Raw genomic sequence first — 18,948 nt, 5'->3', positions numbered from 1 at the left:
GTCACACGATTTTTGTGAGCGCATCAGTTGCGCGCACAAAAAAAATTGTATGAAAAACCGCCTGTGTGACTGAGCCCTTAAAAGATGTGTATTTCATTGATGCAAATTGACAGATAATTTATAACTGAGGAGACCATAGGCCCAAAATCTTGGATGGCTGAACTATGACCTGAATTGGGTCCACAAGGAATGCTCTATTGAGTACCTATCACATGGCCAAGCAGCATGTTTGAGAGTAAGAGTAAGCTTTGCCATTTTATGGACAAAATATGATATCCTGGTTCAGTAAGACAGGTGGACCTATTGACACTGCTGAATACTACTGTATATAAATGATCAAAATATGGAAAAGGTATATTAAAACATTTGTATTTCCCCTTCTACAACATACTGCAAGTTACATATACTGTGGATCCCTTTATGGAATTAGTGAGCACTATAAAATAATAAGAGCTGTATGCAAGGAAATCTAATTCATTTCTATCATACACACAAATGCCATATTAGATGTCCTCAAGGCAAACATTTTGCAGTTGTTACATCACAAATGAATGTAATCCAACCAGACATCAGAAATGGAGATCACAGAAGGAAAACGGTCTTGATAATTCTAGTAGACAGGGATTCTAAATGATAATTAAAGATGAGCAGAGTAAAGACGGAAATGTTCCAGCCTCCGCAAATTTGATTTGAACTGAGTGAATTAACTTTGGAAAACAAAGCTTAATAAATAGAAATAAAAAGGAAGTATTCTGTCAGACCATGAAGCATTGTGGGACAAGAGAAGGGTCGCAGTCAGGTGAACATAGCTTTTAAGAGTTTTACTCAGAAAGAATATGAGATTAAGGGCTCTTTCACACTGGTGTGGGCGATACTGTCCGATATCACACTCGCCATCCATGAAAGCCCCGTGGATGCAAGGTGTTTTCATGTGAAAATAGCCTTGCATCACTGCGGGGATAAAGGGAATTCCCGCCACGGCTGTCACAGCTGCAGCAGAGCATCGCAGAGTTCTCCCAGTGCTTTTGCTACGGGAACATATGATCGGTTCATTTGCGATGTTTCCCTGCATGGCACTGCACTGCGATGCTATGCAATGAAAAAAATTGCAGCATGTCCTTTCGCAATACTGCCCATTGTATTCAATGGGGCCCATGGCAGCAGCGCCGGCCCCATTTCAAACAATGGAAGACCAATGCAATCCCCTGCTGTGGCTGTGAGAGTCATGTCATGTCGGGGGATTCCTTCAGCCCTGCAGGGATGTGAGGCTATTTCCACGTAAAAACGCCTCGCATCCAAAGGTTTCAAATGGACTGTGAGGGCGATACCGGGCAGTGATTCAAGGCTTGATATCACCCTCGCCAGTGTGAAGGAGCCTTGACTCTCCTTAGTGGCGCTGTTGGCTGAAACACAACCATGCCGCTAGACTTATCATAGGAACTTTGACTTTGCCTGACGGGTAACTCAATGTATCAAACTCAAATTTTATGATTTTACGGTGGTCGTGAGGATGTCACAAATCTAATGACACCAAAATCATCCACCAAAGGTGACTCAAAGGGGTCAAAGTGTGGTGCACGAAAAAGCCTGTAGGATTTGTATATTAGAGATGCATGAATAAACTTTCTCTGATACTTTTACTTGTTAAACATCTCTGTTGGCACAAGGAGAAACACATGCAGCAGTTTCTATTATTCTGTGTAAAAGCACCCAATTTTCACATTGTTTATACATAGCGCTACCTGAGGTACTGATGTAACATTACTGCCACATAAAAGGCTCATAATGACATTATATTCTCTTGTTAACAGGAAAAAGGCAACATTACATACACCTGTATACACGTGAGTAATGTGTGAATAAAATGTTCTAAATATACAGTATAACAATATACAATTGAATGAGGCCAAATGATGCTTAGTTATGGCTGCTGTTCTGCTTTGCATTGTCTCTTCTGGAGTTAATGTATTTTCCCTGACTAGCTCAGATTGCAAGAAAGTGCATTGAAAACAGCGTGACTTACTTCTCCTTTTCTTAATAATGATGTATTTCTGGACTAAACGTCAATTACTAAAGCTGACTCATGCATATGGAAGAATTCACTATAATCTAGAAATGGCTAACACAGCATTACATTCAGAAATCTGCAAATATGAAGAAAGATTTAAAGGGCTGCACTCACCTAAGGAATGCAGCTGAAAGCTATGTGTTGTGGGAGAGTAACAGCTTATACTCCCAGTCTACCTAATACCTAGCCTACCCTTAACCCCTTAAGGGTAGGCCTATTTTGGCCATGAGGATGCAACACTTTTTGGGGGATTTTCATCTCCACTTTTCAAAAGCTATAACATTTTAATTTTTCTATCAACTTGGCCATGAGGGCTTGTATTTTGCATGGCGAACTATAGTTTTATGTAGGTACTAGAGATGAGCGAACGTACTCGTCCGAGCTTGATGCTCGGGCGAATATTAGCGTGTTCGGGATGCTCGTTACTCGTAACGAGTACCACGCGATGTTCGGGTTACTTTCAGTTTCCTGTCTGAGACGTTAGCGCGCTTTTCTGGCCAATTGAAAGACAGGGAAGGCATTACAACTTCCCCCTGTGATGTTCCAGCCCTATAAACCCCCCCTGCTGTGAGTGGCTGGGGAGATCAGATGTCACCCGAGTATAAAAGTCGGCCCCTCCCGCGGCTCGCCTCAGATGCCTTGTGAGATAGCTGAGGGAAAGTGCTGTTGTGTTGGAGCTGCTGTAGGGAGAGTGTTAGGAGTGAGTGTAGGCTTCAAGAACCCCAACGGTCCTTCTTAGGGCCACATCTATCCGTGTGCAGTAGTGTGGAGGCTGCTGTTAGGAGTGTTGCACCTTTTTTTTTTTTCTCAAAATCGGCTGTGCAGAGCATTGCGCCCTGCAGTAATACTACAGGGACAGAAGTGGTGGTTAGGCAGGGAGAGTGTTAGGAGTGAGTGTAGGCTTCAAGAACCCCAACGGTCCTTCTTAGGGCCACATTTAACCGTGTGCAGTACTGTGCAGGCTGCTGTTAACAGTGTTGGATTTTTTTTTTTTTCAAAATCGGCTGTGCAGAGCATTGCGCCCTGCAGTAATACTACAGGGACAGAAGTGGTGGTTAGGCAGGGAGAGTGTTAGGAGTGAGTGTAGGCTTCAAGAACCCCAACGGTCCCTCTTAGGGCCACATTTAACCGTGTGCAGTACTGTGCAGGCTGCTGTTAGCAGTGTTGCATATTTTTTTTTTTTCAAAATCGGCTGTGCAGAGCATTGCGCCCTGCAGTAATACTACAGGGACAGAAGTGGTGGTTAGGCAGGGAGAGTGTTAGGAGTGAGTGTAGGCTTCAAGAACCCCAACGGTCCTTCTTAGGGCCACATTTAACCGTGTGCAGTACTGTGCAGGCTGCTGTTAGCAGTGTTGCTTTTTTTTTTTTTTTTTCAAAATCGGCTGTGCAGAGCATTGCGCCCTGCAGTAATACTACAGGGACAGAATTGTGTAGGCAGGGCCAGAAGACATATATTATTGATTGAATATAGTCAGTGGGCCTTTTCTTTAAAAAAAAAGGGAAACATTCTATTTCGCCTGCCTCTGACAGTCCTCAGCGTTCTGGGTACGTGTGTGGTGGGTGGAGAACGTAAATAAATCATACGCAGCCAGCTACGTTTAACAGCAGGCTTGCGCCAATTTATTTCCTGCCTGGGAAAAATCACCGCTCTGCTGCACTTCATATAACACTGCAGTTCTGTGGAACACATTTCTTATCTGATTGAATATAGTCAGTGGGCCTTCCCTTTAAAAAAAAAAAAAGGGAAACATTCTATTTGGCCTGCCTCTGACAGTCCTCAGCGTTCTGGGTACGTGTGTGGTGGGTGGAGAACGTAAAGAAAAATCATACGCAGCCAGCTAAGTTTAACAGCAGGCTTGCGCCAATTTATTTCCTGCCTGGGAAATCACTGCTCTGCTGTAGTTAATAACTCTGCAACCCTGCAGTTCTGTGACACATTTGCAGGGCCAGAAGACATATTTATTATTGATTGAATATACGCAGTGGGCCTTTCCTTGAAAAAAAAGGGAAAACATTCTATTTGGCCTGCCTCTGACAGTCCTCAGCGTTCTGGGTACGTGTGTGGTGGGTGGAGAACGTAAAGAAAAATCATACGCAGCCAGCTAAGTTTAACAGCAGGCTTGCGCCAATTTATTTCCTGCCTGGGAAATCACTGCTCTGCTGTAGTTAATAACTCTGCAACCCTGCAGTTCTGTGACACATTTGCAGGGCCAGAAGACATATTTATTATTGATTGAATATACGCAGTGGGCCTTTCCTTGAAAAAAAAGGGAAAAAAATATATTTGGCCTGCCTCTGACAGTCCTCAGCGTTCTGGGTACGTGTGTGCTGGGTGGAGAACGTAAAAAAAATCATACGCAGCCAGCTAAGTTTAACAGCAGGCTTGCGCCAATTTATTTCCTGGCTGGGAAATCAAATCACTGGTAATACACCATGCTGAGGGGTAGGGGTAGGCCTATAGGACGTGGACGCGGGCGAGGACGCGGAGGCCCAAGTCAGGGTGTGGGCACAGGCCGAGCCAGTGCGGTGGCCAGGGGTAGAGGCAGGGCCAGACCAAATAATCCACCAACTGGTTCCCAAAGCGCCCCCTCGCGCCATGCCACCCTGCAGGGGTCAAGGTGCTCTACGGTGTGGCAGTTTTTCACAGAGACGCCTGACGACTGACGAACAGTGGTGTGCAACCTTTGTCGCGCCAAGATCAGCTGGGGAGGCACCACCACCAGCATGCGCAGGCATATGATGGCCAAGCACCCCACAAGGTGGGACGATGCCCGTTCACCGCCTCCGGTTTGCACCACTGCCTCTCCCCCTGTGCCCCAACCTGCCACTGAGATCCAACCCCCCTCTGAGGACACAGGCAGTACCGTCTCCTGGCCTGCACCCACACCTTCACCTCCGCTGTCCTCGGCCCCATCCAGCAATGTCTCTCAGCGTAGCGTCCAGACGTCGCTAGCGCCACAGTTTGAGCGCAAGCGCAAGTACGACGCCACGCACCCCCACGCTCAAGCGTTAAACGTGCACATTGCAAAATTGATCAGCCTAGAGATGCTGCCATATAGGCTTGTGGAAACGGAGGCTTTCAAAAGCATGATGGCGGCGGCGGCCACGCGCTACTCGGTTCCCAGTCGCCACTACTTTTCCCGATGTGCCGTCCCAGTCCTGCACGACCAGGTCTCCCACAACATTGTACACGCCCTCACCAACGCGGTTACTGCCAAGGTCCACTTAACAACAGACACGTGGACAAGCACAGGCGGGCAGGGCCACTATATCTCCCTGACGGCACATTAGGTGAATTTAGTGGAGGCTGGGACAGAGTCAGAGCCTGGGACCGCTCACGTCCTACCCACCCCCCGAATTGCGTTCCCCAGCTCGGTGGTGGTATCTGCGGGGGTGTATGCTTCCTCCACTAAACCACCCTCCTCCTCCTCCTACGCAACCTCTGTCTCGCAATCAAGATGTGTCAGCAGCAGCACGTCGCCAGCAGTCGGTGTCACGCGGCGTGGCAGCTCAGCGGTGGGCAAGCGTCAGCAGGCCGTGCTGAAACTACTCAGCTTAGGAGAGAAGAGGCACACGGCCCACGAACTGCTGCAGGGTCTGACAGAGCAGACCGACCGCTGGCTTGCGCCGCTGAGCCTCCAACCGGGCATGGTCATGTGTGACAACGGCCGTAACCTGGTGGTGGCTCTGCAGCTCGGCAGCCTCACGCACGTGCCATGCCTGGCCCATGTCTTTAATTTGGTGGTTCAGCGCTTTCTGAAAAGCTACCCCCACTTGTCATACCTGCTCGGAAAGGTGCGCCAGCTCTGCGCACATTTCCGCAAATCCCACACGCACGCTGCCACCCTGCGGACCCTGCAACATCGGTTTAATCTGCCAGTGCACCGACTGCTGTGCGACGTGCCCACACAGTGGAACTCTACGCTCCACATGTTGGCCAGACTCTATGAGCAGCGTAGAGCTATAGTGGAATACCAACTCCAACTTGCGCGGCGCAGTGGGAGTCAGCCTCCTCAATTATTTACAGAAGAGTGGGCCTGGTTGGCAGCCATCTGCCAGGTCCTTGGAAAATTTGAGGAGTCTACCCAGATGGTGAGCGGGGATGCTGCAATCATTAGTGTCACCATTCCTCTGCTATGCCTCTTGAGAAGTTCCCTGCAAAGCATAAAGGCAGACGCTTTGGAATCAGAAACGGAGGCGGGGGAAGACAGTATGTCGCTGGATAGTCAGAGCAACCTCATGTCTATATCTCAGCGCGTTGAGGAGGAGGGGGAGGAGCATGAGGAGGAGGGGGAAGAGACAGCTTGGCCCACTGCTGAGGGGACAGATGCTGCTTGCCTGTCATCCTTTCAGCGTGTATGGCCAGAGGAGGAGGAGGAGGATCCTGAAAGTGATCTTCCGAGTGAGGACAGCCATGTGTTGCGTACAGGTACCCTGGCACACATGGCTGACTTCATGTTAGGATGCCTTTCTCGTGACCCTCGCGTTACACGCATTCTGGCCACTACGGATTACTGGGTGTACACACTGCTCGATCCACGGTATAAGGAGAGCCTTTGCACTCTCATTCCCGAAGAGCAAAGGGGTTCGAGAATGATGCTATACTACAGGGCGCTGGTGGTCAAACTGATGGTAAAATTCCCATCCGACAGCGCTAGTGGCAGAAGGCGCAGTTCCGAGGGCCAGGTAGCAGGGGAGGTGTAGAGATCAGGCAGGGGAACATTCTCCAAGGCCTTTGCCAGCTTTATGGCTCCCCAGCAAGACTGTGTCACCGGTCCCCAGTCAAGGCTGAGTTGGCGGGAGCACTGTAAAAGGATGGTGAGGGAGTACGTAGCCGATTGCAGCACCGTCCTCGGTGACGCCTCTGCCCCCTACAACTACTGGGTGTTGAAGCTGGACACGTGGCCTGAACTCGCGCTGTATGCCCTGGAGGTGCTTGCTTGTCCTGCGGCTAGCGTCTTGTCAGAGAGGGTGTTTAGTGCGGCTGGGGGAATCATCACAGATAAGCGTACCCGCCTGTCAACCGACAGTGCCGACAGGCTTACACTCATCAAGATGAACAAAGCCTGGATTTCCCCAGACTTCTCTTCTCCACCAGCGGACAGCAGCGATACCTAAGCAATACGTAGGCTGCACCAGCGGATGGAAGCATCGTTCTCTCTCGCCATCCAAAACGGGGACATTTCTGCTTCATCAATCTGTGTATAATATTCCTCCTCCTCCTCCTGCTCCTCCTCCTGAAACCTCACATAATCACGCCGAACGGGCAATTTTTCTTAGGGCCACAAGGCTCACTCATATAATTTTTCTAAACAATTTTTATACGTTTCAATGCTCTTAAAAGCGTTGAAACTTTAACTTGAACCAATTTTTCGTTAAACTGGGCTGCCTCCAGGCCTAGTTACCACTTAAGCCACATTAACCAAAGCGATTAATGGGTTTCACCTGCCATCTTGGTTGGGCATGGCCAATTTTTTCTGAGGTACATTACTACTGAGAAATATAATCCTGTGCCACCGCCATCAGGAGCTGCACACGTGGGCATAGCAATGGGGAACCTATGTGCCACACACTATCCATTCTGTCAAGGTGTCTGCATGCCCCAGTCAGACCAGGGTTTTTTATAAATAGTCACAGGCAGGTACAACTCCGCAATGGGAATTCCGTGTGCACCCACAGCATGGGTGGCTCCCTGGAACCCACCGGCTGTACATAAATGTATCCCATTGCAGTGCCCTGGACAGCAGAGCTTACGTCAGATTAAATGCAGGTGGGCTTCGGCCCACACTGCATGCCCCAACCTGACCGGGGTTTTTAATTCATAGACACAGGCAGGTACAACTCCCTATTGTGAAGTCCATGTGGACCGACAGCATGGGTGGGTGCCAGGAAGCCACCGGCGGTACATAAATATATCCCATTGCATTGCCCATCACAGCTGAGGTAATGTCATGTTTAATGCAGGTGGGCTTCCGCCCACACTGCATGCCCCAGTCAGACTGGGGTTCTTTAGAAGTGGACACATGCAGTTACAACTCCGTGTGGACCGACAGCATGGGTGGCTCCCTGGAACCCACCGGCGGTACATAAATATATCCCATTGCATTGCCCATCACAGCTGAGGTAATGTCATGTTTAATGCAGGTGGGCTTCGGCCCACACTGCATGCCCCAGTCAGACTGGGGTTCTTTAGAAGTGGACACATGCAGTTACAACTCCGTGTGGACCGACAGCATGGGTGGCTCCCTGGAACCCACCGGCGGTACATAAATATATCCCATTGCAGTGCCCAGCACAGCTGAGGTAATGTCATGTTTAATGCAGGTGGGCTTCGGCCCACACTTCATGCCCCAGTCAGTCTGGGGTTCTTTAGAAGTGGACACATGCAGTTACAACTCCGTGTGGACCGACAGCATGGGTGGGTGCCAGGAAGCCACCGGCGGTACATAAATATATCCCATTGCAGTGCCCAGCACAGCTGATGTAACGTCAGCTTTAATGCAGGTGGGCAAAAAATTCATTGGATTACACTGTAGGTGAGGGCCCCAAAAAATTGGTGTACCAACAGTACTAATGTATGTCAGAAAAATTGCCCATGCCCAACCAAGAGGGCAGGTGAAACCCATTAATCGCTTTGGTTAATGTGGCTTAATTTGTAACTAGGCCTGGAGGCAGCCCAGTTAAAATAAAAATTGGTTCAGGTGCATGTTTCAACGCTTTAATGAGCATTGAAACGTATAAAAATTGTTTACAAAAATTATATGACTGAGCCTTGTGGGCCTAAGAAAAATTGCCCGTTCGGCGTGATTACATCAGGTTTCAGGAGGAAGAGCAGGAGGAGGAGGATGATTATTATACACAGATTGATGAAGCTAAAAGGTCCACGTTTTTGATTGTGATAGAGAACAATGCTTCCATCCGCGGGTGCAGCCTACGTATTGTTTAGGTATCGCTGCTGTCTGCTGGTGGAGAAGAGAAGTCTGCGGAAATCCAGGCTTTGTTCATCTTTATGAGTGTAAGCCTGTCGGCACTGTCGGTTGACAGGCGGGTACGCTTATCTGTGATGATTCCCCCAGCCGCACTAAACACCCTCTCTGACAAGACGCTAACCGCAGGACAAGCAAGCACCTCCAGAGCATACAGCGCGAGTTCAGGCCACGTGTCCAGCTTCGACACCCAGTAGTTGTAGGGGGCAGAGGTGTCACGGAGGACGGTCGTGCGATCGGCTACGTACTCCCTCACCATCCTTTTACAGTGCTCCTGCCAACTCAGCCTTGACTGGGGAGCGGTGACACAGTCTTGCTGGGGAGCCAGAAAGCTGTCAAAGGGCTTAGAGAGTGTTTCCCTGCCTGTGCTGTACATGCTGCCTGATCTCCGCGCCTCCCCTGCTACCTGGCCCTTGGAACTGCGCCTTCCGCCACTAGCGCTGTCGGATGGGAATTTTACCATCAGTTTGTCCGCCAGGGTCCTGTGGTATAGCATCACTCTCGAACCCCTTTCCTCTTCGGGTATGAGAGTGGAAAGGTTCTCCTTATACCGTGGGTCGAGCAGTGTGTACACCCAGTAATCCGTAGTGGCCAGAATGCGTGTAACGCGAGGGTCACGAGAAAGGCATCCTAGCATGAAGTCAGCCATGTGTGCCAGGGTACCTGTACGCGACACATGGCTGTCCTCACTCGGAAGATCACTTTCAGGATCCTCCTCCTCCTCCTCAGGCCATACACGCTGAAAGGATGACAGGCAAGCAGCATGGGTACCCTCAGCAGTGGGCCAAGCTGTCTCTTCCCCCTCCTCCTCATTCTCCTCATGCTCCTCCTCCTCCTCCTCAACGCGCTGAGATATAGACAGGAGGGTGCTCTGACTATCCAACGACATACTGTCTTCCCCGCCTCTGTTTCCGAGCGCAAAGCGTCTGCCTTTATGCTTTGCAGGGAACTTCTCAAGAGGCATAGCAGAGGAATGGTGATGCTAATGATTGCAGCATCGCCGCTCACCATCTGGGTAGACTCCTCAAAGTTTCCAAGGACCTGGCAGATGTCTGCCAACCAGGCCCACTCTTCTGTAAAGAATTGAGGAGGCTGACTCCCACTGCGCCGCCCATGTTGGAGTTGGTATTCTACTATAGCTCTACGCTGCTCATAGAGCCTGGCCAACATGTGGAGCGTAGAGTTCCACCGTGTGGGCACGTTGCACAGCAGTCGGTGCACTGGCAGATGAAACCGATGTTGCAGGGTGCGCAGGGTGGCAGCGTCCGTGTGGGACTTGCGGAAATGTGCGCAGAGCCGGCGCACCTTTCCGAGCAGGTCTGACAAGCGTGGGTAGCTTTTCAGAAAGCGCTGAACCGCCAAATTAAAGACGTGGGCCAGGCATGGCACGTGCGTGAGGCTGCCGAGCTGCAGAGCCGCCACCAGGTAACGGCCGTTGTCACATACAACCATGCCCGGTTGGAGGCTCATCGGCGAAAGCCAGCGGTCGGTCTGCTCTGTCAGACCCTGCAGCAGTTCGTGGGCCGTGTGCCTCTTCTCTCCTAAGCTGAGTAGTTTCAGCACGGCCTGCTGACGCTTGCCCACCGCTGTGCTGCCGTGCCGCGCGACACCGACTGCTGGCGACGTGCTGCTGCTGACACATCTTGATTGCGAGACAGAGGTTGCGTAGGAGGAGGAGGAGGGTGGTTTAGTGGAGGAAGCATACACCGCCGCAGATACCACCACCGAGCTGGGGCCTGCAATTCTGGGGATGGGTAGGACGTGAGCCGTCTCAGGCTCTGACTCTGTCCCAGCCTCCACTAAATTCACCCAATGTGCCGTCAGGGAGATATAGTGGCCCTGCCCGCCTGTGCTTGTCCACGTGTCTGTTGTTAAGTGGACCTTGGCAGTAACCGCGTTGGTGAGGGCGCGTACAATGTTGCGGGAGACATGGTCGTGCAGGGCTGGGACGGCACAACGGGAAAAGTAGTGGCGACTGGGATCTGAGTAGCGCGGGGCCGCCGCCGCCATCATACCTTTGAAAGCCTCTGTTTCCACAACCCTATACGGCAGCATCTCCAGGCTGATAAATTTGGCTATGTGCACGTTTAACGCTTGAGCGTGCGGGTGCGTGGCAGCGTACTTGCGCTTGCGCTCCAACACTTGCGCTAGCGACGGCTGGACGGTGCGCTGAGAGACATTGGTGGATGGGGCCAAGGTCAGCGGAGTTGAGGGTGTGGGTGCAGGCCAGGAGACGGTCGTGCCTGTGTCCTGAGAGGGGGGTTGGATCTCAGTGGCAGGTTGGGGCACAGGGGGAGAGGCAGTGGTGCAAACCGGAGGCGGTGAACGGCCTTCGTCCCACCTTGTGGGGTGCTTGGCCATCATATGCCTGCGCATGCTGGTGGTGGTGAGGCTGGTGGTGGTGGCTCCCCGGCTGATCTTGGCGCGACAAAGGTTGCACACCGCTGTTCATCGGTCGTCTGCACTCTCAGTGAAAAACTGACAGACCTTGGAGCACCTCGGCCTCTGCAGGGTGGCATGGCGCGAGGGGGCGCTTTGGGAAACAGTTGGTAGATTATTCGGTCTGGTCCTGCCTCTACCCCTGGCCACCGCACTGCCTCTTCCAACCTGCCCTGCTGCTGCACTTGCCTCCCCCCTCTGAAGACCTGTAGCAAACCAGGTGGGGTCAGTCACCTCATCGTCCTGCTGCTCTTCCTCCAAATCCTCTGTGCGCTCCTCCCTCGGACTTACTCCAATTACTACTACCTGAGTGATAGACAACTGTGTGTCATCGTCATCGTCCTCCTCACCCACTGAAAGCTCTTGAGACAGTTGCCGGAAGTCCCCAGCCTCATCCCCCGGACCCCGGGAACTTTCCAAAGGTTGGGCATCGGTCACGACAAACTCCTCCAGTGGGAGAGGATTCGGAACCATTGTTGCCCATTCTGGGCAGGGGCCCGAGAGCAGTTCCTGGGAGTCTGCCTGCTCCTCAGAATGTGTCATTGTAATGGAGTGAGGAGGCTGGGAGGAAGGAGGAGCAGCAGCCAGAGGATTCAGAGTTGCAGCAATGGACGGCGCAGAATTCTAGGTGGTCGATAGATTGCTGGATGCACTTTCTGCCATCCACGACAGGACCTGCTCACACTGCTCATTTTCTAATAAAGGTCTACCGCGTGGACCAATTAATTGTGAGATGAATGTGGGGACGCGAGAAACGTGCCTCTCTCCTAATCCCGCAGCAGTCGGCTGCGATACACCTGGATCAGGAGCTCGGCCTGTGCCCACACCCTGACTTGGGCCTCCGCGTCCTCACCCGCATCCACGTCCTCTAGGCCTACCCCTACCCCTTAGCATGCTGTATTACCAGTAGTGCAGAAACAGAACGCTGTAATTAAATGTGCCGCTTATTGGCCTGTGGTTGGAGGCTGACTTCGCTTACGAAACGCACAGCAGAGGCAGGAAAGAATTTTGCGCAAGCCTGCTGTAACACTTAGCTGGCTGCGTATGAATTAGGACAACTACCCCCAGCAGAGACGCAGTACAGTCAGGACGGTCACAGGCAGCCCAAATAGATTTTTTTCCCCAAATTTTTGGGGAAAAGCCCACTGCCTATATAGACTGGATATGTCTTTCACTGTCCCTGCCTCACTACCACTACTGGCCCTGGACTATGTAAAATTACTGCAGACTGTTTCACTCTGGAAAGGATGACAGCGGTGATGTAAGAGGCAACGCAGAGCCAGGAAAGAATTTTGCGCAAGCCTGCTGTAACACTTAGCTGGCTGCATATGAATTAGGACAACTGCCCCCAGCAGAGACGCAGTACAGTCAGCCCAAATAGATTTTTTTTCCCAAATTTTTTTGGAAAAGCCCACTGCCTATATGGACTGGATATGTCTTTCACTGTCCCTGCCTCACCACCACTACTGGCCCTGGACTATGTAAATGCAGGACGCAATGCTCTGGACGCAATGCTCTGCACGGCCGATATACAAAAAAAAAAAAAAAGTGCAACACTGCAAAAAGCAGCCTCAACAGTACTGCACACGGTCAGATTTGGCCCTAAGAAGGACCGTTGGGGTTCTTGAAGCCTAAAATAACTCCTAACGCTCTCCCTATAGCAGCTCCGGCACTAGCAGCACTTTCCCTGATCTCTGTCAGAATGCATCTGTGGCGAGCCGCGGGAGGGGCCGATTTTTATACTCGGGTGACACCTGATCTCACCAGCCACTCACTGCAGGGGGTGGTATAGGGCTTGAACGTCGCAGGGGGAAGTTGTAATGCCTTCCCTGTCTTTCTATTGGCCAGAAAAGCGCGCTAACGTCTCAGAGATGAAAGTGAAAGTAACTCGAACATCGCGTGGTGCTCGCCTCTAGTAACGAGCATCTCGAACACGCTAGTACTCGAACGAGTATCAAGCTCGGACGAGTACGTTCGCTCATCTCTAATTACTAAACATTTTTTAATTTTTTTGAAGAGCAGGGTGATAAAACTAATCTTGTCATTGTTTTTTTTCACCTTTAATTATGCAGCATAAATGACATGTACATTTTTTTCTGCAGACTGGTACGGTTACTTTATTTGGGTTTATCCCAATAAAATACCTTTTTAAAAAAATTTTTTTTATTTACATCGTTGCATTCAAAGTCCTATAACTTTTTAACTTTTAATTTTTTCTACTATGAAGCTCCTATGAAGGGCTTGTTCTATGCGTGACGAGCCATAGTTTTTATCTGTACCATTTTGCGGTTTATATGGCTTTTTTGATCATTTTTATTGCGTTTCTTTACTTCTGCTTTTTTAAGAATTTTACTTCTGTTTTTTTGGGATTTTTTAAAAGTTTTTTGCCATGCATGCAATTTATTGTACAGTTCGTTACGGATATGATGATACAAGTTATGTGGGATCTTTTTTACAGTTTTTAAAAAAATTTTAAAAACTATTTTCACTTATTTTTTTTACATTTTTATGTCCCTGCAGGGGATTTGAAGCATAAAAGCTCTGATGGCTATGATAATGCATTGCAGTACTTCAGTATCACCCACAATAGCAATCACATGCCATGGCAGGCCTGGACACCAGTATATGGCATGCAGTTGCCATGGCAACCCATTGACCCTCTGCAATTACATTGTGTAGTGCCAATGATGTCACAGAGGGAGTGCGTTCCCTCTGTGAACACCTTACATGCCGTGATGTACATTGATGTTCTCACCGATCTGTTGCAGTGGGAGGCTGACTAGCCATTACAACCGCTCCAGCTATGGGATAGTGTGGGCTCACTTCTGAGCCTGAGCTATCCACAGGACATATGTTTACATCCTGTTGTGTTAAATGCCCCCCAGCCTGGAATTAAACTCATGTCCTGTGGCATTAAGGGATTAAAAAGGTATTCCGACAGAAGACATTTAGGATTTTGAAATTTGCCTATGGGATCCCCACCTATTGGTAGATTGAGTGTCCAATGACAACTGTTTAGCTGGAGGAGCTAGCCAACTAAAGAAGGAAAGGCTGCTAAGAATTGGTTGCGTAGCTCTCTCCATCAAAGTGTTTAGAAATATTAACAGAAACAGCGCTCCATAGTGCAGAGTAATCACATATAATGAATATTGGTACCTCCTGAAGCTATGCATTGGCACAGCACGTATATGAGCCTGTCAGTACAATGGCAGCCAGCCCAGAATGGAATTACCCAAGCCTCTGTGGATACAGGAGCCAGGCTAGTGTCCTTTTTTATCCTTGCTTTTGTTTCTCATCACAGTATTTTGGAGTTAAAAGGGGTTGTCCCACTTCTAGCTGTTTTGCTGCAGGAAGAAGACAGCTCCGTACATTGCACAGTGGCCTGGATTGGGGTTGCAGGCTGAGTCTTCTTGAGGTGAATATGAATCAGCCTGCAGTACCAACCCGGGACACTGCACAACGTACAGAGCTGTCTGCTTCCTGCAGCAAAACAGCTAGAAGTGGGACAACCTCTTTAAAAAAAATGGCTGCACATTCACTCTTGGCTATTTCCATGGTTCTCATACACTACTGCTCTTCCCTTCCTACAACAAAATATGCTGTGAATATGTCTTGTTAGAATTCTTTTTTAGTGGACAGAAGATAATTAATGGCCAACATGTTATTTCATCTAACAAATACAGTGACTGATTTTCTTGATAATGTTCGGATTTGCCTTACAGAAAACAAATTACTTTTCAGTGTAATGATTTCACATATCATACTGTATTTCAAGCTTCCATTAACCTCTTGGCCATTACTTTTTTATTCTTCCGTCAACATAGGCATACGAGGATTTGTTTTCTACTCGTGAAGTTGTATTTTTAATGGACTATTTAATGTATCATATAATGTATTGAGAAACTTGAAATTAAAAAATTGTTTTTGAGGTTGGAGGTTTCATTTTTACAGCATTAATTGTATGGTAACAATGACACTTTATAACTTTATTTTTTTCTTCATTCTTACCACTTTTCTAAAATAAAAACCTTTATTTTTAAAATAAAATTGTCTGTGTCTCCATATTCTGAGACCCATAACTTTCTTATTATTGTATTGATGGACTTGTGTTAGATCTTGTTTTTGCGGGACAAGCTTTAGTTTTTGTTGGCACCATTTATGATCACTTTTTATTTCATTTTTTTTTTAGACAAGTTGACCAAAAACAGCAATTTGGGCAGGGTCTATTATTTTTTATAGTATTCACTGAGTGGGTTAAATAACACACTCCTGGTTTTGGCTTGCAAATACTGATGCAAAATACTGCCAAGAATACAGCCATGTGAATGGGCCTAATAGAGAAGTCTTTCAAATATAGGAAGTACACAGCATCGTATCATTATCATACGTTCTCCATCATTACAGTAGGTATTTTACCTGAAGGTAATGGCATGGTCTCAAGGAAGATTTTATTTCCTGATGGACTAGAGGTTTATCCAAATTAAGGGATGATTTTCGATAGGCTTCTTTCGCTTGGCTTACTGTAAGTGTTGACCAGGAACTCCTTTTCATATATTTTCCTTCTGGGGTCATTGAAAGACCTTCGCATGCTGAACATTTCATGTCGTTGTTACTTTTAGAAGTCTTAAGGGAAAGATCTCCAAAGTGTCCCTGCAGAGATTCAGGATAACAGTGAGATATATGGTCTACATGATGTCTATTCATTACACTAGGGGTTCTGTAAGTGCTATCACTGTCCAAATTATCATCCGAACTCCACCACCCTGTCATCCCAGACTTATGCTTGCTGTCTGGTTTTCTCTCCTTACTTTTACTCCTTTTGCTATGCTTTGAATAGTGGCCATGATGATGGTCATCTCCACGACTGTCTCCTTTTGTACCATTTACATTGCCTTTTGATGATCCTTCTAAAGAGTGGGATTTTGTGAACAGTTTCTGAACAGAATGAACAAGGTGACGTATTCTTCCTGGGCTTTCTGTTCTTTGCTCTGTAGCGGTGGATGTCTTCTGATATTGTAACGTGTGAAATCCATCTCGATGTAGAGGAAGTTGTTTTTCAAACTGATCCAGTAAGTTTGCAGGAATTCTATTAATTTTACTACTACTAGTGTGTGAGACAGCACAGTCATCACGGGTTTCGTAATGGGAACTATAGTGCATTCTTGGAAAAGTGCTACTAGACATGTGATCACTCATCATCACAGGCATCATCATGCATTCGGAATGAATGGAACTCCGTGGGGAGCAACGGTGATGGTCCATTTGACAGCTCTCTGTAGGACTAAGTAGATAGGTTTGCCTAGTTTCTTGCCCATGGTGCCCATGATCATGTACATGTTCACAATCCTCAGGAGATGCTAAGCCACAAGTATGACCAGAACATAACTGTGATTGATTCCTGCTACCAGATAGTCCTTTCATATTCCTAAGGGCGGGAGAATATTTTTCTTCATTGAAGTGCTGGGAAGGTGACCATGAGTATTGCTGTTGATCTGCAAAGAAGGAAAAACAATGTAAGTATGGTGAGATCATTATAAATATCACATCTTCAACAATTCTATATATTATAAGAAAACTTTTCAGATATTTTACTGCAAGTTATCTTCTGGTCCATCCTCACTGCTTTTCTGGCTACCTGATGGGTACTATACATTGGTATTGCATTGGTAGTCTAAGGCATACTCATTGCTTTGATTAGCCGCGTAAACAGCATTTAATACACATAACAGTAATATTACCATTATAAGAATACTACTACTATTGTATTCACATAATTGTAATATGGAGTGCAGAACAGTAGCAGCAACAACAGAATATGGTGACACAAAGATCATTTTTTTCCATTTTGCAAAAGTAGTAAAACATAACAAAAACTATAAAAATGTATCGTTATAATGGTACTGACAAACAGAAAAAAGTTAGGGCTCAGTCACACGGGCGCATCCGGGCGCCGATGCGCCTGTCTTCCTGCAGGATAAGACAGCCGCACTGCAGGCACGGACAACTCTCCGCACCACCTGCAAAAAAAAACATATGACCGGCTCCATTGCCGGTTACGTGTTCTTTCTTCCGGCGCTGCGGAGACTCGCCCACAGTGCGGACGTCTTCTTCGTGCAGGAAGACAGGCGCATCGGCACCCGGTTGCGCCCGGGTGACTGAGTCCTTAATGTAATTTTTACTGAATGTTGTAAAAACCAAACTTACTAAACTATGACAGAGTTGTGTTTTTTCTGTTCTACCCTACGTAAAAGTTTTCTTAATACACTATGTGTTAAATTAAATGGTACCATTAAAATATACAACTAGTTCTGCACAAAACAAGCTCACCTTGGCCTAAGTCAACAGAAAAGTAAAGAAGTTATAGCTTTTGGAAAGCAAGGATGAAAAAAATGACAACGGAAAATGAAAACTGGCTTTGCAGAAAAGGATTGAATGCTTATTTGTCATATATTGAGGAGAAAAGTCTTTTGTCTATGTGTGTTAGGCCGGTCTCACACGACCGGGTTTGAATTCCTCCGTGGGCATGTGGAATCCGACCCGTCCATGTGAAATCGGCCTTAATCAGAACCTGTCTTTCTGCATATAGTGCACAAATATAGTGCACAACAAATAGTGAATGTTTTCTGTGTACAGTTAAATAGGAGAAAGAATCTTTGCGGTTGTCTGCTAAGTTGGGAATGCAAGTATACATTTTTGATTTTTGAAGCTCAAAGATTACAGTATGCCTTCAGAAAAGATCTCTTAGCACTTGGTGCAGAATGAAGTATTATAATCACCAATTTTGACCAAAGGATAGGTCTTGGATGTTTTCTTCATATGTGTTTGGTCAACTTAGGGCTCCTTCACACTGGCAATCAAGAATTAGGGAAGGAAAAAAGGAGATTCAGCGCTCACGGGATCCGGGGTAGATCCACTATAGGAATGGTATGAAATATACCAACTTTTATCGCAAAGCGTTTTGGCTTGCACCTTTATCAAGCAATACACTTACAACCTTACAGATCACACACACACATATATATATATATATATATATATATACATATATACATATACACACACACACATATAATCAAATACACTCACTCAATAGAACGCTGGCCTCATTACCATGTGGTTCTAAATGGAGGAGCTTGTCAATTGACTTCGGGTCATAACACTGACGATCGAGATTTTACTCATGAGATATCTGAGCGTTAGGCCTCTTTCACACGGGCTACAAAACGCATGTATGTGAAGCCCATGGTTTCCAATGGGTTCTTTCACATGAGCGATCTTTTGTATTAGAAACCACGGGCTTCACATACATGCTTCACATTCCATTAGAAACCACGGGCTTCACATACATGCGTTTTGTAGAAATGATTTTGTAGCCTGTGTGAAAGATACCTCAGCGATGCTTTTTCTTGCAAAAACATCACTGCCATCGCAATAGACAATAGGAGTTTTTAATGT

At 47.5% G+C, this 18,948-nt stretch overlaps 1 protein-coding gene across 1 annotated transcript in view; it reads right to left on the bottom strand.

The window, feature by feature from the left end:
- Positions 1–18,948, bottom strand: part of DLGAP2 (DLG associated protein 2) — a 265,272-nt gene that overhangs the window by 114,031 nt on the left and 132,293 nt on the right. Inside the window, exon 2 of the mRNA XM_066590331.1 lies at positions 15,910–16,985. Coding sequence (XP_066446428.1) covers positions 15,910–16,914 — 1,005 coding nt within the window. The 5' untranslated portion in view covers positions 16,915–16,985. The remainder of the gene's footprint in view (positions 1–15,909; positions 16,986–18,948) is intronic.

The sequence above is a fragment of the Eleutherodactylus coqui genome, chromosome 1 (assembly GCF_035609145.1).
Source record: "Eleutherodactylus coqui strain aEleCoq1 chromosome 1, aEleCoq1.hap1, whole genome shotgun sequence".
Lineage (NCBI taxonomy): Eukaryota > Metazoa > Chordata > Amphibia > Anura > Eleutherodactylidae > Eleutherodactylus > Eleutherodactylus coqui.
This window is presented reverse-complemented; position numbering and strand designations above follow the sequence as displayed.